This window comes from Maylandia zebra, linkage group LG20 (assembly GCF_041146795.1).
Source record: "Maylandia zebra isolate NMK-2024a linkage group LG20, Mzebra_GT3a, whole genome shotgun sequence".
Classification (NCBI taxonomy): Eukaryota; Metazoa; Chordata; class Actinopteri; order Cichliformes; family Cichlidae; genus Maylandia; species Maylandia zebra.
In genome coordinates this window covers 17,151,052-17,178,378 of record NC_135186.1, presented here as the reverse complement: position 1 = coordinate 17,178,378, position 27,327 = coordinate 17,151,052, and the positions used below count along the sequence as shown (strand labels likewise).

The window sequence follows — 27,327 nt, the reverse complement described above, 5'->3', positions numbered from 1 at the left end:
ACAATTACAATTAAGGCCAATTATTACACCAGACTATCAATAACTTCGATCAGCACGTGTTTTGGGGAAATACCGGTACAAACAAGGAAGAAAAAACACCGAGGCTGTTCCCACATTGAGTGCTCGCTGATGGTAGTGTCCTTCAGAAAATTTTCAACAATACCATTTTCTCTCTGTTGACCTTCTTGAAGCTGTTTCAGTTGCTTAGTGATTGTTATGAAACACACAATAAATCCAGCTATAAAATAAAATATATTGAGAATGGACCGATATGTTTATTGTGTCAAGCTGTTTTGGGGCTCAGTGAGCTTTATTTTTAGCGAGCCTTGCCAACAGCCTGGGAAAACACCCATAAAAAAAAAAAATCTGAATCCTTGCGCCTGACCTGCCTTGAAACAGCAGGTGAGCCACCAAACCCTTACTTATGTCACATGACATACGTGTTTGAACCCCACTCTGGAGCAGTGTTTCTAAACGAAACATCAATTCCATATCTATATAAAAACATATAAAGTCAAATGAATAACTGATTTATTTTGTGAATCTCCAACAGTTTGATGCATTTTTTCCACAAATGTTTCTATACTTAGTTAAAATCCACACAAACTGTGAAGAAATCTTACATTCAGATAGATAAATAGGTGCAACAGGTAAAGCTAAGACAATAGAAGGGTCACAAAAGGGCTGTTGGGTTAAGGACTGGGTTTAGCATGAGGTGCAGTCAGTCATGTACACAGGCACAGAACACAGAGAATGGTTACTTTTTTCCTCCAACAAGAGTAAATCCATCTCTAATACATCATAATACATGTTCTGAGGTAATGCAGACAGCTACGTTTACAACCATAACATATCTGATTTTTTTTTTAAGCTCAATATGTTATTCACATGATCATGTGTATAACATCTGGATTGTCACTTCTTTTTTTTCTTCTAAACTTATCATCACCTTAGGTCTAATAATTACTGATCTTTTGGACTGATGGAATTACAAGTATACATATTTACTTCACAGCATGTAGTGTGCTCCTCTGTCATCACTACAGCATTGAAGCAAAGAAGCAAGGAAATGGGGGATAGAGGATCATGTGAATCTAATCACTGAATCTAAAAAATACTGAAAAAAATGTGCATCAAAGTGCTGTCTCAGAGGAAAGTAAGCATAGGAAAAGGTAAGAGGGGAAACATAAGAACAGAAATGATTATAATGATTGTGGAAAGGGAAAAACTACAGCAGAGACTGGATCCACACTAGAGCTACAGGGAAATATCATGCTGATTTTCTTGCTTTTCTTTCACTTGTTCAAACTGTCATCAGATTGCCTTGGCATGAACTGTCTCAATTCCAGCATACTGAACTGTTCAACAGAAAGATCCAGAATTTGTGTTCAGGTTTGTGGATGTGTATTTGTTTGAGAGAGAAAGCGAGAGTAAGGTGCAACTATCCAAACATGTTTTTCCAGCGGGCACCCAGAAATGGGAGAAGACACACTGAATCTAAACAGACTATACATACTGCATATCTATGTATGTTGTTGTCATGGTGTGCAGGGCAATAATGATTATGTTACTGTATACAGTCCATTACATGTATCTGCAGTGTGTCCATATCTGGAGCCAGGTACTGGCACTTAGGACAACATAAATCCGGCAGCTCCTCAGTTCCGACTGGACCTTGATCACCGACTGGTCCCAATCCCGGAGTACGGAATGAGGGAGCAGGGGGCACCGTGTTGAAAGGGGGGAACACACCTAAGGCCGAGAGAAAGAAAACCTTTAAAAGAGAAACCACGTTTTACATTTCCTCAGTACATGGTGGTGGTTAAAGGTAGATTTACTCAAGTACGTATACACTGATCTTGACTTGAAAAACTAGACTGTCTATTGTTATCAACAGGACGATTTTAATTCAGTATAGTTCTGTTGTTTCTCTGGTAATAATAACAATAATAATAATAATAATAATAATAATGGATTGCATTTATACAGCGCTTTGAGGGCCCTGAAAAGCGCTTTACAATTCCACTATTCATTCACTCTCACATTCACACACTGGTGGAGGCAAGCTACAGTTGTAGCTAGGGATGCACCGATACCACTTTTTTGGAAACGAGTACGAGTACTTGCATTTCAGTACTCGCCGATACCGAGTACTTAATAAAAACATGATTTAAATTTGCAGGTAACAGCTTTAGTCCTATAATTTAACAAAAAACAAACAAACAAACAAGGGACTAGTTTGGAATTAAGAACATTTATTTAATGTTGTATGCAACATATTACAGAATAAATAATTATAAAAAAAACAAAATTTAATTTTAAATTTGTTTGTCTGTTTCTCTGTTTAGAAGTGTCACTAGCACAGTCACAGCTGGGATGACATCAGAGGCTAGTCCGTCGTAGCTGCTCACTTTTTTAGTTAGTTCCTCAAAGGGGGCGAGGATGGCAACAGTCGTCTCCATAAGAGCCCATTGGTGAGCGAGATAGTCAGGGAGTTCGTGCTCGGACACATACACGCCCAGCACTCGCTTTTGCTCAATCAGGGACTGGAGCATGTAATACGTGCTGTTCCAGTGCGTCTGTACGTCCTGCTGCAGTCTCTTTATTGGCTGGTTGAGCTGTCCCTGAATGTCCTCGAGGCGGGAGTAGGCTAGGGCGGAATGTTTAAAATGCCCAACTATTTTCCGTCCCACTGCTATAGCATCAGCTATGCTCCTCTGTGCTAATAAGCGTGGGTAAACTCTTTGTACTCGTTGTTGTGTTGGGATTTTAGGTGCTTGATTAAATTGCTTGTGTTAAATGCGCTACCTTTAGAGCCTCCTCTGGACAATTTCGCTGAGCACAATTTGCAGTCCGCGTCGCGTCTTCGTTCACTTTGAAATAGTTCCACACAGCTGATATGTCTCGCCTCGCTTTCTCCCAGCTCTGAACTGCAGCCGGGGCCTGGGGGCGGGCACTCGGCGCCTGTGATTAACCCCTTACATGCCGCTCAAACATAGACAGGTCTCAGACCGTGGTATCGGTCCTCGGTATCGGGGGACTTTTAACGAATACGAGTACTTTAGAAAATGTGGTATCGAGGCCGATACCCGATACCGGTATCGGTGCATCCCTAGTTGTAGCCACAGCTGCCCTGGGGCAGACTGACAGAAGCGACGCTACCATATCGCTTCTGCAGCGAGGCTGCCATATCGCTTCTGCAGCAAGGCTGCCATATCGCGCCATCGGCTCCTCTGGCTATCACCAGTAGGCGGTAGGGTAAAGTGTCTTGCCCAAGGACACAACGACTGTCCGAGCCGGGGCTCGAACCGGCAACCTTCCGATTACAAGACGAACTGCCAACTCGCCACGTGTAAGCAGCAGTGCACCAGTGTCCAGAAGGAAGGCTACCATAACATGAAGGAATTTAACAACAAGAGCTGAGCGGTATTTTGCACTTGCTGCTTCATCACCTTTTCTATACCTGTGAGTAAACCGCAAACAGCTGTCAAATTAGTACAATGTCATCTCTCTCCCTCTCTCATTATGTTCTGACTGATTAAATCAATACTTGTTGGGAAGAGGCTTTTGCACTGACAGTAATATAGCCAGTTGTAATCAGCTCCATTAATCAAGTTGACACATGCAAGCAGGTACTCAGCCAGTAGCAGTATGCAGTAAAGACTTTCACACGATTTTGAATTAAGGCTACATCCACACTAATGGATGGATCCATGAATCGTTTTCAAACGAAAATGCATTGTTTTCTCTCCGTTTTGGCCTCCCGTCCACACCGAGACAGCATTTTCCCCGAAAGAAAGCGCAGCGTTTTCAAAACGCTCTCGAAAATGCATACATTTGAAGATGGTGCTTTCGCGTCGCAGTGTGGACAGCGAAAACGGAGACTTTTAAAAGCAATGACACATGTTAGTTATATGATGCAGTCATGTGACCAATTAAAGATAGCGGAGGGCATTATACAGCAGTTGTTTTGTTTGCTCTCAATTTTGACAGCCCTATTAAAGATTAATATCAGTTTGTACATGCTTCAGATAGCTTTTCTTCAAATTCTTTAATTCTCACTCGCTTTTGCAACTTTGTACTTTTGTGTTACTCGGAGCACAACTCCACCTCATTGTTAGTCCATTTAAAAAAACTTGGTGCTTTTCCTCGACATTTTTCCACCAGTGTGGACGTAGCCTAAGAAAAGCAAAACAGTTAATAGCAAAAATAGTTTGTAAATTCTTACTGTTTTTAACTTGTATTATGTTTTTTACTTGTATTGCTATGTATTAGGGCTGCACAATTAATCGTTAGAAAATCGCGATCTCAATTCATACTTATGTGCCATCTAATTTCGAAATGACAACGATTTAAAAGAAAAAAGAAAAAGAAAAAAAAAGATGAAGATTGTACGCATTTTGATCCGGGACATAAGCTGCATGAAAACACGCGCTCACTCTTCCTGCTCAACAAATGACAAGGGCGGAGGCTTATACCACGTGATACAGAAGTCAGCTGGCAGGGAAAAAACAACGGAGAGCATGTGAGAGATGACGAAGCTGTAAAGGCCAAGAAAGTGACTGGAGAAAATCTGTCCCGGTCAACCACCCAAACATCAAACATCAAACAGCAAACCGTTTTATTCTCCGCGGGAGTTTGCTTCATTCATCCTGGCCGCTGTTTACATCCCGCCAGACGCAGATGCGCAGGCAGCTCAGTGCGCACTCGCGGAGCAGATTCTCCACACGGAGCGGACATTCCCGGACTCTCTCATCATTGCTCTTGGGGACTTTAACAAAGCCAATCTGAGCCATGAGCTTCCAAAATATAAGCAGTATATTAAATGCCCGACCAGAGAGGAGAGGACATTAGACCACTGTTACAGCACGATCAGCGCCCCGCTGATCCCCCTATCGCGCGGTGCCCCGCGCTTCACTCGGACTTTCTGACCACGTCATGATCCACCTAATCCCCGCGTACAGACAGAGGCTGAAGCTCTCCAAACCTGTCGTGAGGACTAAAAAACTGTGGAGCAACGAGGCTGTGGAGGAGCTTCGCACGTGTTTGGAGACCACAGACTGGGACACATTGAAGGCTGCTTCTAACAGCTTGGACGAGTTTACGGACACTGTCACCTCCTATATCCACTTCTGTGAGGACAGCATTGTGCCATCACGCACCAGGGTGAGTTATAACAATGACAAACCCTGGTTTACTCCTAAACTCAAAAAGCTGTGGCTGGAAAAGAGAAAGGCGTTCAGAAGCGGAGACAGGGACTGCTACAGAGAGGCCAAGTACAGGTTCACTAAAGAAGTGGACATTGCTAAACATCAGCACTCTGAGAAGATGCAGCAGCAGATCTCAGAGAATGACTCGGCCTCTGTGTGGAAAGGTTTTAGGAATATCACAAACTACAAGCCTAAAACCCCCCACTCCACTGATAACTTGCTCTTAGCCAACACCCTTAACGACTTCTACTGCCGTTTTGACGAGCCATCAGGCAGCCTTCACACCTCCAACGGCCCCAACAATAGAGACACTTTGGACACTAATTCCCCCACCTCTCCCCCCTCCATAGAGCCATCACCACCTTCAAACCGTTCACCTACAACACCCCCCTCCTCACCCCACACAAAAGAGGATTTCACACCACCTCCTCCCACCACAACTCTTCATATTCATGAAGCAGATGTGAGGAAGCAGTTTAAGAACCTGAATGCTCGGAAAGCTCCCGGCCCAGACGGTGTGTCTCCTGCCACCCTCAGACACTGTGCAAACGAGCTGGCCCCAGTGTTTTCTGGCATTTTCAACTCCTCACTGCAGGCATGTCATGTGCCTGCCTGCTTCAAGTCCTCCACCATAATCCCTGTCCCCAAGAAACCTAGGATCACTGGACTAAATGACTACAGACCCGTGGCTCTGACATCTGTGGTCATGAAGTCTTTTGAGCGCCTAGTTCTCTCCCATCTCAGGACCCTCACGGCCCCCCTCCTGGACCCCCTGCAGTTTGCATATAGAGCCAACAGGTCTGTAGACGACGCCATCAACATGGCCCTACACTTCATCCTGCAGCATCTGGACTCCCCAGGAACCTACGCCAGGATCCTGTTTGTGGACTTCAGCTCTGCCTTCAACACCATCCTTCCAGACCATCTCCGAGACAAGCTTTCCCAGATGAATGTGCCTGATCCCATCTGCCGGTGGATCACTGACTTCCTGACGGACAGGAAGCAGCATGTGAGGCTGGGAAAGAATGTCTCGGACTCCCGGACCATCAGCACCGGCTCCCCTCAGGGCTGTGTTCTTTCTCCTCTGCTCTTCTCCCTGTACACCAACTGCTGCACCTCCACCCACCAGTCTGTCAAGCTAATCAAGTTTGCAGATGACACCACCGTTATTGGACTCATCTCGGACGGGGACGAGTCTGCCTACAGGAGGGAGGTTGAACGTCTGGTGTCCTGGTGCAGCCACAACAACCTGGTGCTGAATGCCCAGAAGACAGTGGAGATTATTGTGGACTTCAGGAAGCACACAGCCCCACTCTCCCCCATCATCCTGACTGACACCCCCATCACCTCTGTGGACTCATTCCGCTTCCTGGGTACCACCATCACCCAGGACCTGAAGTGGGAGCCCACCATCACCTCCGTCATCAAGAAAGCCCAGCAGAGGATGTACTTCCTGAGGCAGCTGAAGAAATTCAACCTGCCAACACGGACGATGATGCAGTTCTACACTGCAATCATCGAGTCCATCCTCACCTCCTCCATCACCGTGTGGTACGCTGGAGCCACTATCAGGGACAAACAGAGACTGCAGCGTGTTGTGCGCTCTGCTGAGAAGGTGATTGGCTGCAGACTCCCATCTTTGCAGGACCTGTACACCTCCAGGACATTGCGGCGTGCAGCTCGGATCTCAGCTGACCCTTCTCACCCTGGACACAGTCTGTTTGACCTGCTCCCCTCAGGCAGGAGGCTCCGGTCCATTCGCACCAGAACCTCTCGCCATAAGAACAGTTTCTTCCCCTCTGCTGTTGGACACATGAACAATAACCATATGACTGTACCCGCCACTAACACATGACCCTACGCTGTGTCACTGCATCATTCCATGTTTGGCACTGATCACCACCTGCACTCATGTATATATCTTTCAACGTAGCACTCTTAATTCTTATTCTCATGTATATATCTCATGTATATCTCATGCACATATCTTTCCACTTAGCACTTTTAATTCTTATCCCTACTTTTAATTTTTTCCATGTCTATTTAAGTGCTATTTATGACACTATGTTTGCACTGAAGCACCGCAGCAATTTCCTAATGTTGTAAACCTGCTCAACATTTGGCAATAAACCCCATTCTGATTCTGATTCTGATTCTGATCAATATCAGGAACCTTATACAGCGCCTCCCCATACCCGTCGAACTCCAGCAGGCACAAAGAAATTACGGAAGCTATCACTTATCACCTGACCAAAGATATGGCTCCCATCAACACTGTTCAAAACGAGGGACTTAGGAAAATTATCAACATCCTAAACAAACGCTACACAGTGCCGTCCCGCAACTATTTTTCTATTGTTGCACTACCTGCTCTATACACGCAGTGTCGAGCAACGGTGGAGACGGAATTACAAGCAGTACAACATTTTGTGAGACATTTATTGTTTTTATGTTTATTTGTTGTTTTTATGTTCAATCTCAACTGTTACGAAGTTGATGTGCAGTTAATAAGTGCAATAAATATTTATACTGGAAAAGAAAATCGTGAGAGAATCGTGATCTCAATTCTAAGCCAAAAAAATCGGGATTCTCATTTTATGCAAAATTGTGCAGCCCTACTATGTATCACTTTTATTTATCTTTTTAGTTTCAAATAGTTGTACGGCACTTTGTTTGAAAGCACTTTATAAATAAAGTTATTATTATTATATAATTACTATTAAAAGTACACTGTAAGAATAACATCCACAAATACCCGTGCTAATATTTAGGCAAAAAAGTAGGATCGCTAATTTGAAAAGTATTTTCCTTTTTCACTGTTGCATTTATTTACAACATATACAGTGGGGCAAAAAAGTATTTAGTCAGCCACCGATTGTGCAAGTTCCCCCACTTAAAATGATGACAGAGGTCAGTAATTTGCACCAGAGGTACACTTCAACTGTGAGAGACAGAATGTGAAAAAAAAATCCATGAATTCACATGGTAGGATTTGTAAAGAATTTATTCGTAAATTAGGGTGGAAAATAAGTATTTGGTCACCTCAAACAAGGAAAATCTCTGGCTCTCACAGACCTGTAACGTCCTCTGTAAGAAGCTTTTCTGTCCCCCACTCATTACCTGTATGAATGGTACCTGTTTGAACTCATCATCTGTATAAAAGACACCTGTCCACAGCCGCAAACAGTCAGACTCCAAACTCCGCCATGGCCAAGACCAAAGAGCTTTCGAAGGACACCAGGAAAAGTATTGTAGACCTGCACCAGACTGGGAAGAGTGAATCTACAATAGGCAAGCAGCTTGGTGTGAAAAAATCAACTGTGGGAGCAATCATCAGAAAATGGAAGACATACAAGACCACTGATAATCTCCCTCGATCTGGGGCTCCACGCAAGATCTCATCCCGTGGGGTCAAAATGATCATGAGAACGGTGAGCAAAGATCCCAGAACCACACGGGGGGACCTGGTGAATGACCTGCAGAGAGCTGGGACCAAAGTAACAAAGGTCACTATCAGTAACACACTACAACGGCAGGGAATCAAATCCCGCAGTGCCAGACGTGTTCCGCTGCTGAAGACAGTGCATGTCCAGGCCCGTCTGAAGTTTGCCAGAGAGCACATGGATGATACAGCAGAGGATTGGGAGAATGTCATGTGGTCAGATGAAACCAAAGTAGAACTTTTTGGTATAAACTCAACTCGTCGTGTTTGGAGGAAGAAATGGCCTGGTAAATGGCCTGCATTTGTATAGCGCTTTTCTAGTCCATAGGACCCCAAAGCGCTTTACACTACATTCAGTCATTCACCCATTCACACACACATTCACACACTGGCGATAGCAAGCTACATTGTAGCCACAGCTGCCCTGGGGCGCACTGACAGAGGCGAGGCTGCCGGACACAGGCGCCACCGGGCCCTCTGACCACCACCAGTAGGCAAACATGGGGTTAGTATCTTGCCCAAGGATATTTGGAATGCAGCCAGGGTGCAGCCTGGGATCGAACCACCGACCTTCTGATTAGTGGCTGACCTGCTCTGCCACCTGAGCTACAGCCACCCTATACTGAGAAGAATACTGAGTTGCATCCCAAGAACACCATACCTACTGTGAAGCATGGGGGTGGAAACATCATGCTATGGGGCTGTTTTTCTGCCAAGGGGACAGGACGACTGATCCGTGTTAAGGACAGAATGAATGGGGCCATGTATCGTGAGATTTTGAGCCAAAACCTCCTTCCATCAGTGAGAACTTTGAAGATGAAACGAGGCTGGGTCTTCCAACATGACAATGATCCAAAACACACCGCCCGGGCAACAAAGGAGTGGCTCCGTAAGAAGCATTTGAAAGTCCTGGAGTGGCCTAGCCAGTCTCCAGACCTCAACCCCATAGAAAATCTGTGGCGGGAGTTGAAAGTCCGTGTTGCTCGGCGACAGCCCCAAAGCATCACTGCTCTCGAGAAGATCTGCATGGAGGAATGGGCCAAAATACCAGCTACTGTGTGTGCAAACCTGGTAAAGACCTATAGTAAACGTTTGACCTCTGTTATTGCCAACAAAGGTTATGTTACAAAGTATTGAGTTGTATTTTTCTTATTGACCAAATACTTATTTTCCACCCTGATTTACGAATAAATTCTTTACAAATCCTACCATGTGGATTCATGGATTTTTTTTTTCACATTCTGTCTCTCACAGTTGAAGTGTACCTCTGGTGCAAATTACTGACCTCTGTCATCATTTTAGGTGGGGGAACTTGCACAGTCGGTGGCTGACTAAATACTTTTTTGCCCCACTGTATGTAGTTAGATCCAAATGGTTTTGGACAATGACACATTTTAGCCATTTATCCTCTGTACACCACCACAGTGGATTTCAATCAAATAATCAAGATGCAATTGAAGTGCAGACCTAAAAAAAAAAGTATTACAATACATGTTTAGGATTTACAAACATTTTTTTACATAATCCTCCATTTTAAGAGGCTCATAATTAGTTGGACTGACAAGCATTTCATGGCCAGCAAAATGAGTTCTAAAGTGTATAATAATTTACACTCTGCTTTAATTCAGCCTAATGCCACAAAACTGATCAGATAACGTTTCAATGTACAAATGGAGAATGACCCAAACCATACTGGAAAAGCAACCCGAACGTTTCTGAAGGCAAAGAAATGGGATATATTCTTCAATGGTCAAGTCAGTGACCTGATTTCAAACCAATAGCACATGCTCTTTAGTGACTGCATAAAAGGAAACTGACGGTGGTCAAGCAAAACTAGACATTCAACAGACATCGTCATAAGATACGGGCACTTCCAAAGAGCGTTACTATTTCTTTGAATCTTATGAACAAAACATTGAATCTACTAATGAATAAAATAATTGTTAAAAACTTTAACAAATTAATAGTTTTTAATTGCAGCCCTATATGTGAATAAATTAAAAAAGAAAATAAATTCCAAAAAACACACAGCATGAAATTTTCTCTATTTCAGTAGTGAAAGTAGAGCTTCATGAGAATAAAACTATCATGATTCTGTACCTTGTGGGGGGGGGATGAGTGTGGGCCGTGCAGAGAAGTCATCCAGGTGTCTCATCTTCATTTGTTCCATACGTGCACTGAAACAGAAGGGAGCATTGAAAAGTTCTATGTTAAATCTCATCTTATTAACTGTACATGCAGATGAAACACACATAATGAAGCATAAACACATCCACATACCCAATCTGATGACACAAATAATTATTATAATTTGCAATGTCTTGGTTTTTACCGTGCGGTAGCTTCCTGTTTAAGCCTCTCATTCTCAGCCAAGGCCTGATTCAGCTGCTCCTGCAGCTCCTCCTTTTTCTGGTTTAACTTCTCTCTGGCTTCTCGCTCAGCAAGGAAATCTGCCTTGTAGATCTCAGCCTGGGTGAGAGAGACATGTGAGGTCATTTTTCATGCAGTAATTTGGGTTCATTTCAATAAACTGGCATTACATACATGTTAAAATGTCGGCGTGGCTGATGAAGACTGAAGTTCAAATGTGTGCTGTCATCATTATAAGAATACTGAGGTTCTCTCTACTCTTTCCAGGCCAGCTGCTGAAGTCACCTTAGTTTGTGGTGGTTTGAAACAATTATTAGCACTTTAGATTTTCCAGAGTGATTCAAAGGACTCCAATGAGAGGAAAGAATCTGAGGGACCAGTTCACCTTGGCTGGGATAATGTGGAGGGCACTCAAGGGAGAGCATCTAGTGGCCAGGCCTATGGAACCTATGTGTTACACTACTCAGCATTCCTGAAAATGTCTATACCAGGGGTTAGGAAAGTCCATCCATTAGTCGAATTTAGGATTCAGAGGGAACAATGTGGCTTTAGTTCTGGTTGTGGAATGCTGAACGAGCCCCTTACCCTCTCACAGATATTCAAGTGTGCATTTATTCTACATGTACTTTGTGCGTGTGGAGAGGGCATTTTTCCATTGAAAGATACGGAAGAAGGTCATTTGGTCCCTGTGCACCCGCAGTGAGAGTTTCATCCACATTTCAGGCAATGAGCTGAACACAATCCCAGCAGAGTTGGTCTCCACCACGACTGTCCTCAACACCATTTATATTCATAATTTTTATGGACAGAATTTCTAGACAAGAGCTAAGTTGCACCGGTGGCTCTCAAACAGTCTTTGTGTCAGATTCAAGATGCTGCGATTAGCATTTGAGCATTTTTGCTCCACATTGATTACATCCCACTTGGGTCGTGACAATGAGATTCACTACACCACTATCGTGGACTAAAGAAATCATATCTCTAATATCTCCCAATTTATAGAAATTTTCAAAAAGTAATGCAATCATTTTTTATTTATTTAAAGTTACAGTGTGTAAAATCTCACCACTAGATGTCAGTAGACTGCAAATTGCATTCTATGCATAAACTTAGCTACATTGGCCGCTGTTCATCTGTAGACTGTCAGTCCGCTGTTTACTTCAACTGTCAATATGTGTCCATAGTCACTGTCATCTACCAGACCTGTCAAGTGACCACTTTATAAGTCAGCTCAACAGCTAAGAAGGAATACCTGTGCAGTAAGGACAGGAATTGTTTCCAGGGAGCCTTTCTGTTGCTCCACCTCTTCCTTCAGTTTATCAATCAGGTCCTGCTTCAGGGCCAGCGCTCGCTCAGCCTCCTCCAGTCGGCAGCACAGATCTCCACCCTGGAATGCATAAACACAGATTCATGTTTGGACTTGACCCCCAAGGTATTCCAAAACTAATGAGTGTAAAAACCTTTTTTAATTTAATGTGTGTTTGGTTGGGTTTTTATTTTTACCTCATTCTTCAGTTTAGAATCATAGTCTCTAAAGAGACACGTGTATGCATGCTGTAGCTGTGTCAGTTTTTTCCTGAGGAAATAAAGTGCAATATATTGGTAAACGTTCAATAAACCAAAAGGAGGAATGACCAAAGAGACTGTTAACAACACAGAGCTATTACCAATCAGTCTGTCTGGCTAGTGATCTATCACAGTTCACATATGACTTTGACCACAATTTGGGTTAAAACCCATTAGGTTATAATTGTGTATAATTACCAGTGTAATGCATCAATAGTGTAATGCAATGATCGGGGAACATTCTTAATTTCGTTGTACCTGTGACAATGACAATAAAGGTTCTGATTCCGATTCTAATATAGAACCACTTTTTTGCACAAAAGATTAAATAGTAAAGTAATTATTCAGGGTCATCACAAGCTAGTGTACCCTTAAGTCCTAAGCTCGGATAAAATGGGAGGCTTGTGTCAGGAAGGGCATCCGATGTAAAAACTGTGCCAAATCAAACATACATATCCGTTCACTCTGGTGGCCCCTTGTTAAATAAGGGAGCAGTTAAAAGCTTCTACATTTTTTTAATGCATGTTCCTCCGTTCAAATACATCTTTCTAAATAGCACAACAGTGCAGAAACATATGAATCATGTTGGCTTCTTCTATCTGTACGCGTCTTGGACTCACTTCTCCTCAGTGACAACATGTCTCTCTGACTTCAGGGCCTGCTCCAAGCTCTGGGTTTGCAGCAGCAGCTTGTCCATGGCTACATGATGCTGTTTCTTCTGCTGTTCAAGCTCCCGCTCTGCCACCTGCAGGGCCTTTATTTTACTGCTTAATCTGCACACAGGCAAAAACAAAACAAAACACATGAGCACACCTAAAGGGTGAACTAAGACATAATTCTGTGTATGGATCTATTGCAGGTGATGTAACAACTTACTTGTCTTCCAGGAGTACGCGTTCATGCTCACTTTTGTCCAACCAGCTTTGTCTTTCCTGTAGTTCTCCTAGCAGGGAAGTTGCCTGAGCTTTCAGGGCCTCGCAGTCCTTGGCCAGCTACAAAAACACAAACAAGCTTTTTTGCACTCCGCTTGCTAGAATTAAAAGTATAGGAGGTAGAAGATTTTTTTATGCTTTCAGAGTAAAAATGACAGCTAGTCACATGTGATACCTGGGCACAGTCCTTGTCCTTCTGTTTGAGCAGGGCTTCAGTTCTGTCCCTCTGAGCTGAGCTCTTCTGCAGGTAATCAAGCTTCTCCTCCAGCTCCCGATACCTACAAAATAAAAATCACTTGTAACAGGCAGTGACAGTGACAAATATTGAAAAATAAATAAATAAATAAATAAATATAGGAATGCCCTTTTTAAATTACTGTCTAATACAAACAGACAGCATGTATATACAATATACTGCATATCATTATATATTAGATGCAAAGAGCTGATCTTTTCTATAAAAGCACAATTTGAAAGACCGGTTGATTTGACATAAAAATAAATTAATTTAAAGTAGTAAGAAAATCTAAATATTGTACTTGTACATTACTGGATTAAACATTTATAGGATGTTAGGGCTGCACAATTTTGCATAAAATGAGAATCCCGATTTTTTGGCTTAGAATTGAGATCACGATTCTCTCACGATTTTCTTTTCCAGTATAAATATTTATTGCACTTATTAACTGCACATCAACTTCGTAACAGTTGAGATTGAACATAAAAACAACAAATAAACATAAAAACAATAAATGTCTCACATTTTGTTGTTGCCGCAAAATGTTGTACTGCTTGTAATTCCGTCTCCACCGTTGCTCGACACTGCGTGTATAGAGCAGGTAGTGCAACAATAGAAAAATAGTTGCAGGACGGCACTGTGTAGCGTTTGTCTAGGGTGTTGATCATTTTCCTAAATCCCTCGTTTTGCACAGTGTTGATGGGAGCCATATCTTTGGTCAGGTGATAAGTGATAGCCTCCGTAATTTCTTTGTGCCTGCGGGAGTTCGACGTGAAGCGTTGTATAAGGTTCCTGTTATTGATGTTTGGGTGGTTGACCGGGATGGATTTTCTCCTGTCACTTTCTCCTCATCCCTGACGTGCTCTCCGTTGTTTTTTCCCTGCTAATTTTAGCATCACATGGCACAGCTTCTGTATCACGTGGTATAAGGCTCCGCCCTTGCCATTTGTTGAGCAGGAAGAGTGAGCGCTTGTTTTCCTGCAGATCAAAATGCGGTACAATCGTCGTCTTTTTTTTTTTTTAAATCGTTGTCATTTGGAAATGAGATCGCACATAAGTATGAATCGAGATCGCGATTTTCTAACGATTAATCGTGCAGCCCTATAGGATGTCTTTTAATAACTTTTGGAAATCATGAATAGGGATGGGTATTGATAAGATTTTAACGATTCCGATTCCATTTTCGATTCTGTTTAACGATTCGATTCCTTATCGATTCTCTTATCGATTCTTTTTTTTTAAAAAGGAGAACACTAAAGTCGATTAGCTTAGAACTGTGTTTTATATCTTCTCTTTGAACAAGATAGAAATTTAGGAGTAACATGGCCTTACAAACCCAACAGTGAGATCTTAAGAGATCCACAGCCTACGGCTCTTCAATGGGGTGTCACAGGGTCCCCAGGAAAAAAAAATGTATATGTAAAATAATAAAATAAATATTCTCCTGTAGCAATAACAAAGTTTAACATAAATTATTCTGTAGCAATTACACAAGAATATCCAGTAATGTCCTGCCTACAATTAAACACATTCACTTACCAAAGTGAAATCGGGGGCATCTGCTGTGGCAAATGGGTGCAAGTCTTTGACCACAAACTTAGACACTGCTCGGTGACATTCGTCTATCCTGGCCTGAAAGGAGACGCTACCGGTAGACTGCAATGAGAACTGCCAGCATCTGAGCCAGCCAGACTCTGTCTCTCTCATCATGGTTATCTAAATGCAACGCACAGTAATAGCAGGTTTTGTAATAAGGTAAATCGCGCTAACATAATGTGCAATGCTAATTGATTAGTTACCTGCAGTATTAACGGGAGAGGACGTGGAAACGCTACCGCTGCTGCTGGGTTGAGCTTCGCTAGTCCGGAGCGGATCAAAAACACGACTTTATTTGAACGCAATCGCGTGTTTTTTGAGCAAATGCTTTTGCATGTTCGTAGTGTTTCCTCCCTTTGATGAAATCTCTACTTTGCAAGTATTGCACGTTGCCCTGTTGTCATCCTTTCTCATAAAGTGTAACCAAACTTTTGAGCGTTTGTGCCGCTCAGGCGCCGTGTTTCCTACTGGGTAAAAGACGCTACTCAACGTGATGACGTCATTCGGGGCGACTGGAATCGATAAGGGAATCGTTTATAAAAGTGGCAAACGATTCCAAGGAATTGAAACAGTGGGAACCGGTTCTCAACAAGAACCGGTTTTCGATACCCATCCCTAATCATGAATGAGATAAAATACTAGATGACACTGGACAAATCATTGCTGTTGTGTTACAACATTATTGTGTTATTGGTCTGTGAGCTGAAGTTTGGCAGCTCTAATAAAATAAATGAAATAAGAACAAATACATTTCCTAAAACAAACAAACAAACAAGGAAAACAGGCTTTTTTCAGAATAAGAGACACACAGGTAGACCTCCTGCAGTGATGGAGAAGACAGCAGAGCAGGAAGCAGACGTGCAAACAGTGAGAAAGACAAAGCCACACAGAACTGCGGGCTCACCTGCCCTGTGTGGCCTGAAGTTGCTCTGTGAGCTTAGCCAGGCTAGAGCTGGAAAAAAGGAACAGAAAGAGAGGAAGGAGAAGGAAGACAGCATCTCAAAAGTGAGGCTTTTGTTGTTTTAAGCAATCAAAAAGCATGCTGGTGTCATTTTCCAAAAGAGAGCAATTCTCTGCAGATATTCTGTATCATTAAACAGAACTGTGTTAAAGGTTTAGCAGAAAGTAAAGTTAGTGCTGTTAGTTTCCAACAGTGCGCTTAAGTGAAAATGCTTCATACCAGTCGGACGAGTGCTGTGCCTCAGAGCGCTGCTGGACAACCTCCTCAGTAACATTGTTCGTCTGTAAAACAGTCATACAAGTTTTTCCACGTCACAGACGACAAAACAGATTGTGTTTATCATCACGTTATCTCTTTTGTAATTTGCAAGCAGTGAAAGGTCACATCTACCAGTGACACGCAAAATGCAACAGAGGAAAACAAGCCATTACTTTGTGAGGAGATTTCTTCTGATAACATTTTTATCATTTTTTAAATCTTCTTTATTCATGTTTTCAAATGTTATTATTAACTGTAGTGCTAATTGCTATTTAACATTTATGCTAAGAACACACAAGGAGGCTGAAAGCCACCAGGTGGAACTGAGACATGAATCTTCAACGTAACCTAAACAGTGTTGTTCTGTCATGGCTTTAGGAAGGCCACTCAAAATTATTTTATTATTTTTGATGTGATTAGTTTTTGTTTACCATGAAGCTGATTTGTCTGACTACCAATCCAAAACCTGAAACACCTCAATCATATTTCAAATATGATTACATGCAGCAGCATCCGTGAGCGAAATGATAGAGGTCAGCACATTTAGCTACACGGTACAGTAACATTACCGATAAATCATTGCTATTATTTGGTATTTATATTATTAATATTTTTACCGATTTTACTTATTATTGTATTTGTGATTTCATATTAACTTTTACCTTAACATGCCAACTAACTTCTATATTATCTACAGTAGCATCTCGGTGTTACATTCAAGGCCAAGTGGCAGTTCATGCTATACAAATCTGGAAAGTTATGCGACAGAAACAGAACATTCACACATTGTTTTGCTAGTAAATGTTCCCTTTACGCTGCCAGGATCATCTACATTACTACCTTACCATAGTGACTCATCTGAAAGACTTTTATGTGCCTGGATATCAACGTTACCTGTGCCTGGGCCAGTTTACCCCGGAGCTGGTCTATGCAGTGAAGCATTCGCTCCTTCTCTTTCTCTCCCTCGTCCCTCTGCTTCTCTAGCTCCTCATTTTTCCTTCTCAGCTCTCGCATCCCTTCCTCCAGTTTCTCTTTGTGGCTCTTCAGCAGCTGCAGGAACTCGTTTGCACCTTCCACAGGCTCCAGAGAAAAACATGGAAGTGGCATAGAGATGGGTTAAATAGATGAACATACAGAGAAGAATGAGAAAAATGGATCGTGTTCGTTGTGGGCTTCAGCACTGAAACTACACCGAAACATCCAACACCATGTGGATAAGGAGAAAAGGAGAGGTTGTGATTGGGATAAACTGTGTTACTGTCTTTTCCAAATTTTATTTGAGTGTTGTCCAAAAAACCCCCACGTTTGACCTCAAAATTTATGCTGCTGAATGTAAAACACAGTCCAACACACTTCAGTTGCTGCCAATGTCATTTTAGTCACATTTTCTATTAGTTACAATTTTTGACCTCAGCCACTGTTTGTAGATTAGGTGAGGAAAGCTCAAACTGGATGTGTGAGGGCTGCAGGTGCAGCGTTAGAGATCTGACTGGTAGAATTAGGATGGGAGTGACCGGGCTCACCTGGCTATTGTCATTGCCCATTATATCTCCCAGTTCATCTGAAAATGATATGGGGGGAGAGGATTGTGCGTAACTCAATGAGCTATGCACACTTGTGTTATCCTAGACACACAGACACACTGATTAGATGAAAAATATGAGCAGAAAAAAAAAACAGAGTTTGACTGACCATGACAGCACATGAACATGACCCACAAACACACACACAAACATCTTACCAGGCTGCGAGGCGGTGATGTCTGTGTGCATTGCTCTGTATCTTCGACTCTCTTCTTTTCTCGCTGATCTAGAGTCTGAGAGACATAATGGAAAAGATTAAAAGTCCATTTCTCACCTTTCCCATGATATATATATGGAGGCTCGTATTAAACAGGATTAAAAAATTTAAAAAAAAGAAGACCTTTTTTAAAATCTTTGCTCTGTATGTTGTCATATGAGCAGATATCCCTAATATGTTAATCTCTGGCTATTATACAAAAAAATCCCACCCACCTATTACCCAAGCATTTCGTTACTGAGGAACAGCCAATCAAAAGAAAGCTAGCTTAAAGGGGGGGATGAGCTAAACAGTTTGTTTCTGTACTGAGGGGCCACACAAAGACCCGTGTGAGTAAGGATTGCCTTATATACATCTACAGGACACACAGATTTGGTGCATGTCTGCTTGCCTTTGTAAATTTGAAAGTAGGTAAATGGAAACATGACTAATAATTATCAATTTCCAGCTAGCCAACCTGTGGTCCGTCCACTGGTCCATTCCTGGCTGTCCGTAGCTGCGGGTTTTCAGTCTGGCTGGAGCTGCAGCAGTGATTAGACGAGGTGTTGGAGGAGCCAGGTCCGTTCACCATGCTCTGTAAGGAGTGGTTCTCCTGGGCCAGCCTCTCCACCAGGGACCTTGCTTCTTGGAAGCGACAGCTGAGAAACTCTCGTTCCTCTTTTGTCCTTCGTTGCCATCCCTCCATCTCCTCACAGCGCTGACGCAAGGCCAGGTTGCTCCGCCGCAGCGCCTCTGTGGGAACAGAATGAGGTGGTAAAAGGAGATGGGGGAGACTAATATATACTAAATACAGTCATGTGAAAAAGAATCATTTCACAGGCTCTGCAAAGTCCTGTAAAAGACAAATCTGTGAAACTGTGATTCAGTAGCTTGCAGAAATACCTGTACCTGACTATCAGTCTCTCACACGATTGTGGAGGATATTTCACTGATTCCTCTTTGCTCCACTTCACTTAGTTGTACACTTGTTTAAGCACAGCTCTCTTGTAGTCCTAACACATCATTTCAGGCAGGCTGATGTCTGGACTTTCGGCCACTGCAACGCTTTGATTCTTCTGAGGTTTTTTAGTGTAGATTTGGCGATGTGGTTGAGATCACTGTCCCATTGTTGCATGACCCCACTTTACGCTAAGCTTTAGCTGTCAGATAGAGAGCCTCAGCTTTGACTCTATAATACTTTCACCAAATGTGCCACTGTGCATTATAACCAAACACAATCTCCACTTTGCTCTCATCTATCCAAAGACATTGTTTCAGAGTTCCTGTGATTTGTTCAGAGGCAACTTTGCAAAGCTAAGCTATGCTCCCATCTTTTTTTTAAGCGAGAGGAAGTTTTCTCCTGGGAACCATTCCAGTACAGCCATACTCCTTTAGTCCTTTTCTAATTGTCAATCCATGAATTTAAACATGCTAATTGAAGCCGGTGGAGTCTGAGAAGTAGCTTTCAGGGTTTTGTAATCTCCCTTAGCATTGCATGCACTGACCTTGGGGTAAATTTGATAGGACACTCCTGTGTTAACATGCACCTGAAAACCAGCAACCTTAAATTTTTTTTAGAAATGGTCACACCTGCTGTAAGGGTGTACTTTCGGTGTGTGAAAATTATGCTTTTCACACGACTGCGTGTTAATGATATTACTGAGTAACTGAATTAGTTTGCTGATGGTTTCCTTGAATTAATGTTAATAAATATAATTTGCTTAACTGAAAAACTGTTCCACTGACACATCAAATCTAATTATACTTTTACAAACTCTTGCTCAGTTCTTGGAAATGCACTCAGATATGACTTTTATTTTTATGACACCCTTTCCTAACTGACTAACAACAATAGCTGATGTCAACATGAGCATAGAGTAGGGCTGCTCGATTATGGCAAAAATGATAATCACGATTATTTTCACTGAAATTGAGATCTCGATTATTTGACGATATTTATTTAACCCTTTAAGACCTACCATAGAACCAAGTCCGCCAGAGCTTATATTATTTTTTTACATGTTGTAGTGCCATTTTTGGGAGCATTTCAAGTTGCTATACATCAATACAACTGTTATAGCCCATATTTTAATAATATGTATGCATTAAGTCCATAGTAACTACATTAATTGCAAAAAAGTGCAAAAAACTACAAACATTTTTTTTACATATATTTCTAATTGGAGAAATTAAAGAGGTTTATCCATCAAAACTTTAAATACAAAAAATTTGCAAAAATTAGTTTACAACAACAGGAAATTTATTTTGAGTGTCTTCATAGTTTTATTTTGGAGATACAGCAATTTTTATACACGGCAGGAAAAACAAAAAACAATCCTGTGATGCAAATTCGCAAAGAAAACAGCATGTGCATCAAAATAAACTATTTCCAGCAGTGCAATTCGAGTTCTAAGCATTCCAGAAACTGTAGTTTTTTTTACTTGTAGGCTTTTAAGGCCTACAAGTAAAAAACGACATTTTCCGCGAAAATTACGTCACTTCCGGTTTCGGGCAGGAAATGGCGGACATGCAATAGTTCGCGTTGACGTCTTTTTCAATGTGGGAAGTGTAACGAACAGCTGATCGGATCGGCAAAGCGTGTTTCTGGAATATTATGTTTTTGTTCCTGCAAGCCCTTTTATGCAATTTTTGCAAAGCTTTATGTGGAGGGAAACCGTGACCGAGGACCAGCTGATGGCATAAGATGTAAGTACAACAACTCCGGTTTCATATGCAAAAAAATTATTGCGCTAGCTTACGCAGTTATGGTTCTACAGGGATTTAAAAATAGTTATGCAAAACGGAGCGTGCCACTCTGACCGGCTTTAAAGGGTTAACAATAACAATGTATTGAATAATGACTTTAAAAAATAATATAAAATAGTGTGCAAATACTGATAACAGTGCAAATGTTTGCAATATAAGAAATAAATGAAAAATGTAAACATCTATGTTTAGAGAACTTTGCAGTGTTGCTCTGTGGTGCAGCTACAACACCGTAGCAAAGTTTACACACTATGTCTACTTGATCCACGTCTGACTCTGCGAACCCATAATGTTTCCACACCACTGAAGTTTTTTTTACCTCTCTTTTCAACCAACGGCAATCACTAGTGATGTGCGGATCGATCCTGAAATATCGATTCCTCCGATACCAGTCATTTATGTTCTAGAATCGATTCTCACATTAAAATATCGATATTTTTAGTCATTTAGGGTTAATTTGTAGTTTATCACTAACAGCAACACAGTGGAAAGAAACTATAACATTCGGATTCTCTACATTCAAAGGAACCACTTCCTCTTCCGCCTTTCATAGTCATGTGCGAAATACGGCTGTATAAATGGCTCGCAGCCCCTTGGCGCGCGCACTCACAACAATGGCTGAGCCTAATTGTGCGGACATATTTTACCTCCACAAACAGCTGAGACATGGTTTGCGATACATGTGGCAAAAAAGTGCTCCAAGAGTGAGGTGTTGTGGCTATACTTTCCCAACCTTGAGACCTCAGAATTAGGGAGACAATCAAAAGGGCACATTTTACAGAGTTTATTTATCGGATAAAATACGTTAAATGTCACCGAAACAGCGGGGGTGTCCAAATTCAGAGGCTGCTTCCACCTGAGGACCCGCCCTTCACGGTCTAAAGAAAGCCGGGTAGTACGTCATGAGTTCCCTCGGTGGAGTGAAACTCAGCCGTCTGCTCCTTGCTATCTAAAATATAACCAGGCGCTGGCGTAAACTCTCGACCGTCTCACACTTTCTTTAATTAGTTTTCTGTTTGGTGTTTATTCAGCTGTGTGAAAACCCCGGAGGAACCCACCTGAGGGATTAATAAAGTTAAATTTAATTTAATCTAATCTAATAACTTTAATCTCAGCCAAACCGATTTACTCACGAACAAACAAAACACTGTAAAACCCAAACAATAACATTTTTAAGTTATCAAAGTGACTTATATATCATGTTTAACCCGAGTAGTGAAAGCCTGCGGGGGTTTGAAGACGATGTGTCGATCGGCTCAGATAATTGAAGTTTACACAGGTACATTCTCACCTGAAAACATGTTAAAAGTTGGGGGGTTTTTGCGACCCAGAAAGAGAAATAAGAGTAATATTAAAACTAAGTAGCTGCCGCCATTGTTGGAAACTGGAATTGGCTCGGCCGCGCTATGAATTCTGCGATATGGTTTTTCAATTTTGTTGTCCAGGTGGAAATTCGGGAGAATGGTGGCTCCGGGATTCTCCCGGAAAAATCGGGAGGGTTGGCATGTTTGGTTGTGGCAACATCACTAACCTTGTCAAACACCTCAGAGTAAATCATATCACAGAATATGAGTAGCGTATGTTGAGACGAACTGAAGAGGAGGAGAGGGACAGGTGCTGCTAGGGCGAGACACACGTCTCTCACAGAGTCCTTTAGTGCTGCAGGCAGGCAACATGTTCAAATAGCGCACAACTTCAGTTTTTTTTATTTCCATATGATGAACTATGCATTATTAAGTGATAAGAACAAGTAATCTGATGACCTGTAATCATTATGACGCTATAATTTGAGATACAATAAATAAAATACGTTTTTTTGTATAAAGTATCGGTATCGGATCAGTATCGTCGATATCACCCTGAAAAGTACTTGGTATCGGATCGGAAAGGAAATCCGTGGTATTGCACATCACTAGCAGTCACTCTCCTCTCCAAATAACTTCTGCTTAGCTTTCCGAGCTTCCCTCGGGTCCTCTTAATTGTTGTGACGTGTGTTCGAAATGCAGAGAGGTGCGCTCGATTTGCCGCACGGAGCAGCGCGAGAGTAAAGCACGAGGGAGGTGCTAATAATCAGCTCAGTCATTTTTAATGATCTGTGAAAGCCCAGATCGTAATCGTGATTAAAATTCGATTAATTGAGCAGCCCTAGCATAGAGTTTAAATAATGACACAGACTCAGTTTGCTGACTCTTTCCTCGCCTTCCTGTTACGCTACTGTGTCTATTAGTCATGTTTACCATTATACAAATGTTGACAAAATAAATGTTCAACTTTATTAGCAGTAAAAACATTTCTCAGTTGAATTAATTTACATGAGCTGCAGCATATAAAGGTTAACGCCAACTAATGCTAGTTAACTTCAGATAGTTTGCTGTATAACTGAATATAGAAAGCTTCCTCTTTACACTCTATAAACTCAACAGTGAATGACTGAAAATACTTTGTTTAAATGTTCCTTTGAAACAGTAATGTGTACTCAGTAAACACACCACATTATTTACATTAATAAAGTATTTTTTTGTGCACTTATCTTGAGAGAGAAAGCATACCGAGCATACCATACTATATACTGGACACAGTTAAAGTGCTGTGACTCACAAGGTGTGTAAAGTAAAGTAAAATTTTACTTATATAGCACCTTTCAAGATAAAAATCTCAAAGTGCTTCACATAAGCTAAAACATAAAAATAAAAATCAACCAAAAGCAGGTTTAAAAAGATGAGTTTTTAGCTGTTTTTTTAAAAGCGACCACTGAGTCCACAGATCTCAGGCTCAAAGGGAGAGAGTTCCACAGTCTGGGGGCCACAGTTACAAAAGCTTTGTCACCTTTTGTTTTCAGCCTTGTGTTTTGGACAACCAGCAAGCCCTGGTCACGTGACCTCAGGGACCTGCTGGGAATGTATGGATGTAAAAGTTCACTTATATATGTTAGTGCTTGTCCATGCAGAGCCCTGAAAGTCAAGGTCAAAACCTTAAAGTGGATTCTGAATTTAAGAGGGAGCCAGTGCAGCTGAATCAGCAGGGGTGTGACATGGGAGTAGTTGGAGGACTTGGTCAGAAGCTTTGCAGCAGCGTTCTGAACAACTTGCAGATGCTCCAAAGAGGCTTTACATAAACAAGTAAACAAAGAATTACAATAATCCAAACGAGATTAAACAAATGCATGAATGACAATTTCTAATTCGGAGCGCGATACAATGGGACTCAGCTTAGCAATGTTTCTCAAGTGATAAAAACAGGAGCGGACCAGAGCTTTAAAATGAGTGTCCAAAGTCAGAGCTGAGTCAATAGTAACACCAAGGTTCCTGGTAGAAGGTTTGGCAAATGTAGCAAGTGGACCCAAGTTTTCCATAACACTAGGAACAAATGTTTTAGGAGCATAAACAAGGACTTCAGTCTTCTCCTCATTTAGTTGAAGAAAGTTTCCAGCCATCCAACCTCTAATGGAGTCTATGCACCTATGCAAAATCTGTAGCTTGGAAACATCATGGGGCTTAAAGGAGATATATAACTGAATATCATCTGCATAGCAGTGATACGAAATGTCCTTAAAAGTGCTCAGTAAGTGCTGAAGAGGAGCCCCTGATATACCCAGCCAGTGTCTCAGCCTATCTAGCAGAATATGATGGTCCACAGTATCAAAGGCAGAGGTCAGGTCCAACATCAACAAAACGGAGCATTCTCCTGCATCACATCTCATCAAAATGTCGTTGGAGACTCTAAGAAGTGTAGTTTCAGTAGAGTGAGATCTACGAAAGCCAGATTGGAATTCATCCAGAATGCTGTATTCATCTAGAACAGCTATAAGCTGCTTAGCCACAACCTTTTCTAAAATCTTAGCAATGAACGGTAATTTTGAAATTGGTCTGTAGCGTCAAGCTTAGGTTTTTTTTTAACAGTGGGTGAATAACAGCATTCTTACAATAAACAGGGACCTGACCGGAAATCAGTGAGGTATTGATAATTGTAAGCACACAGTGACCGATAGACTGAAAGACATTTTTAAACAAAGATCCATGTAAAATATCAAGAGAGCAGGAGGATGCTCTCATTGAATCAACGCCTCCATGTTTCTGCTGATCTAGCTTATGTTTTTCTGTCTGTATTTGTGGTGTAGGTAAAGGGGGATCCTGCTGCTTTGTGAGGCATCTGTTGTAGTCAAAACACTTGCAAACAGGTGTGAAGAATTGTTCAACTTCATTGCATGCATCATTAGGTCTCCATAAATGCTTACTAATTTGTAAATGTGAATAAAGGAATTTGTATCTTAAGTAACATGTGCTTGCAAACTGAGACCTGGAATTGAGTATACAAGTGTGTAAATGACCTGTAGTTAGAGAGAAAGCGTTCCCACAGATATTTCCATCTACAGCGGCACAAGTATATCTGTAACTCATGAACTTTCTATTTTTCAGCCATTAATATCTCCGTACACATCTATAGATTTCATTACACTAGGAAATCTGAAAATAGATTGAGGTTTTTAACAAATGTACAAATCGGACGTCTTTTCCTGTTAAATGATAGTTCTGCCTCACCAACATCATCAGATACTTGCTCATAGGGGATTGTCTGCTCTTTGGGGTTTTCCCTCTATTATGCTGTAGGGTCTTCACCTTACCATACAAATGTGACTAACACCAGAGACATTGTAAGAATGAGATGTGACACTTTAAGAGCCAAGATGCTTATAGAAACAGAACTTCTAGGGGGAAAAAAAGCTTGTCTGTAACCTTTGAAAGTATGTGTTATCTCTGCATACAGTTTGTATATCCCAGTGACCACTGAATCGAAGAGTTAATGTAGATAAATGCTTTAAAATAATGAACCACACAAATATGCTTCTAAAATGACTTTTAAAGGACAAGATTTTCTTCTTTCTTTCTTTCTTTCTTTCTTTCTTTCTTTCTTTCTTTCTTTCTGCATCTGCTGTTTGAGCTCATCACTCAGTGCAGCGATATTCTTTTAAGAGACCTTTTTTTAGTCTGAACACGCTTACCTCTAAGCTGCTGGTTGTCACTCAACAATCTGGTCACCACTTCATTGGCTGCAAGCTCTGGTGGGACCCTCAGGGTCCCTCCACTCTCTTCTCCGGACATCTCCCACTGCATGGGGCCATCGGGTTGTGGCTGCACCATCACTGCAGAAACACATCAACATTACATCACATATAAGCACATTTCTTGTTTAACTAAACCGTTATTAATGTTGAACATCAATATGCCGATGACCTCCATGGCATTCTTCATCACATGACACATGGCAGACCAGGCCTCAGCGCCCTTTAGGCGGCCCAGGCTGTAAACTTTCATTTTCACTTTAATACAACGTCTAAATCCAAGTCCAGCATGTGTGTGAAATGGGTATCTGACCTGATGATAGACTTCACGAGTCAAAGATAAAATGTAAGTGATTTTTGAGCTCACGTACAGGAATGGAGGAAAACATTACGTCATCCGCATTACCGAGGCAATGGACTCGACACAAATGTAGATTAATTAAAGTATAAACGCCAGTCGTCAATTTTAGCCAAAAGCACCAGATCGCCCCAGCTGTGTTATAGGTAACGTTATAAACATCTTATTTTCTCCCCAACTAAACAAACAGGGTCAAACATGACTCCCGTACTAATTCTAAGCCCATCTGGCAGGTAATGTAGCTGCATTACTATGTGAAACTTCACTTACCCAATCTTCTTTTTCACTCCGGTCGCGTAGAGTATCAGACAACACAGCTGTCAGTCACATACAAACTGTTAGTAAGGGTATTTAACGCAATTAAACCAGCATCGGGGAGCTGGGAGCTGGCGCTAAACAGCTAGCGACTTAGCTAATGAGCTAGCTAGGATAACAAACCAAAAAGACAACAAAGTAAACTTAGGCACTTGTTGACTGACATTAAACTAGAACTACATTAACGAGCTGTCTGTCTTCAGAAAGATATTGTACCTGGTTTGTAATATTATTCCAACGGACTGAACGTGTTTGACATGGGCTGAGCTATCTGTTAAAGCTGAAGCGAGTGTTGTTCGCGCAGGAAATGAGAGGAAAATTTTCACCCTGAGCTGAGTCTCTCAGGCTAACCCCTAAGTCTTGCTAGTTTGAAACGTTTCACATCCCATTATTTATTAGAATTAATAGAATATCTTCTGAAACTCAATTCAAATGGTGACCCATTTTAACTGAAACGGATTGCCCATTATATCTAAA

General features: G+C 41.6%; 1 protein-coding gene across 5 annotated transcripts; it reads right to left on the bottom strand.

Annotated features, from left to right (window-relative positions):
* Positions 1-514: 514 nt before the first annotated feature.
* Positions 515-27,204, bottom strand: ikbkg (inhibitor of nuclear factor kappa B kinase regulatory subunit gamma). 5 transcript variants are annotated; one of them, XM_004573466.3, is made up of 17 exons: positions 27,067-27,204; positions 26,806-26,852; positions 26,118-26,258; positions 18,831-19,105; positions 18,315-18,389; positions 18,097-18,198; positions 17,468-17,653; positions 16,535-16,596; positions 16,259-16,306; positions 13,696-13,798; positions 13,465-13,580; positions 13,209-13,361; positions 12,526-12,598; positions 12,275-12,409; positions 10,985-11,121; positions 10,753-10,829; positions 515-1,752 (listed from the first exon to the last, which is right to left on the bottom strand). In XM_004573466.3, exons 3-17 carry the CDS (start codon positions 26,254-26,256, stop codon positions 1,568-1,570), a joined length of 1,866 nt encoding a protein of 621 aa, XP_004573523.1. In that variant the 5' UTR covers positions 26,257-26,258; positions 26,806-26,852; positions 27,067-27,204; the 3' UTR covers positions 515-1,567. The 5 variants fall into 5 exon arrangements, with proteins under 5 accessions (XP_004573523.1, XP_004573522.1, XP_004573524.1 ...); XM_004573465.2 differs by having other exon boundaries at positions 26,806-27,168; XM_004573467.2 differs by lacking the exon at positions 16,259-16,306 and having other exon boundaries at positions 26,806-27,167.
* Between the last annotated feature and the right edge of the window lie 123 nt (positions 27,205-27,327).

Bases quoted from the DNA above. Each gene is read 5' to 3' on its own strand.
- ikbkg (XM_004573466.3), bottom strand. From the start codon at position 26,256: ATGGTGCAGCCACAACCCGATGGCCCCATGCAGTGGGAGATGTCCGGA. The intron at 17,654-18,096 runs GTGAGCCCGGTC...TTTTCTCTGGAG, and splicing joins TGGGCAATGACAATAGCCAG to CCTGTGGAAGGTGCAAACGA. The intron at 12,410-12,525 runs GTAAAAATAAAA...TATGCATTCCAG, and splicing joins ATTCTAAACTGAAGAATGAG to GGTGGAGATCTGTGCTGCCG.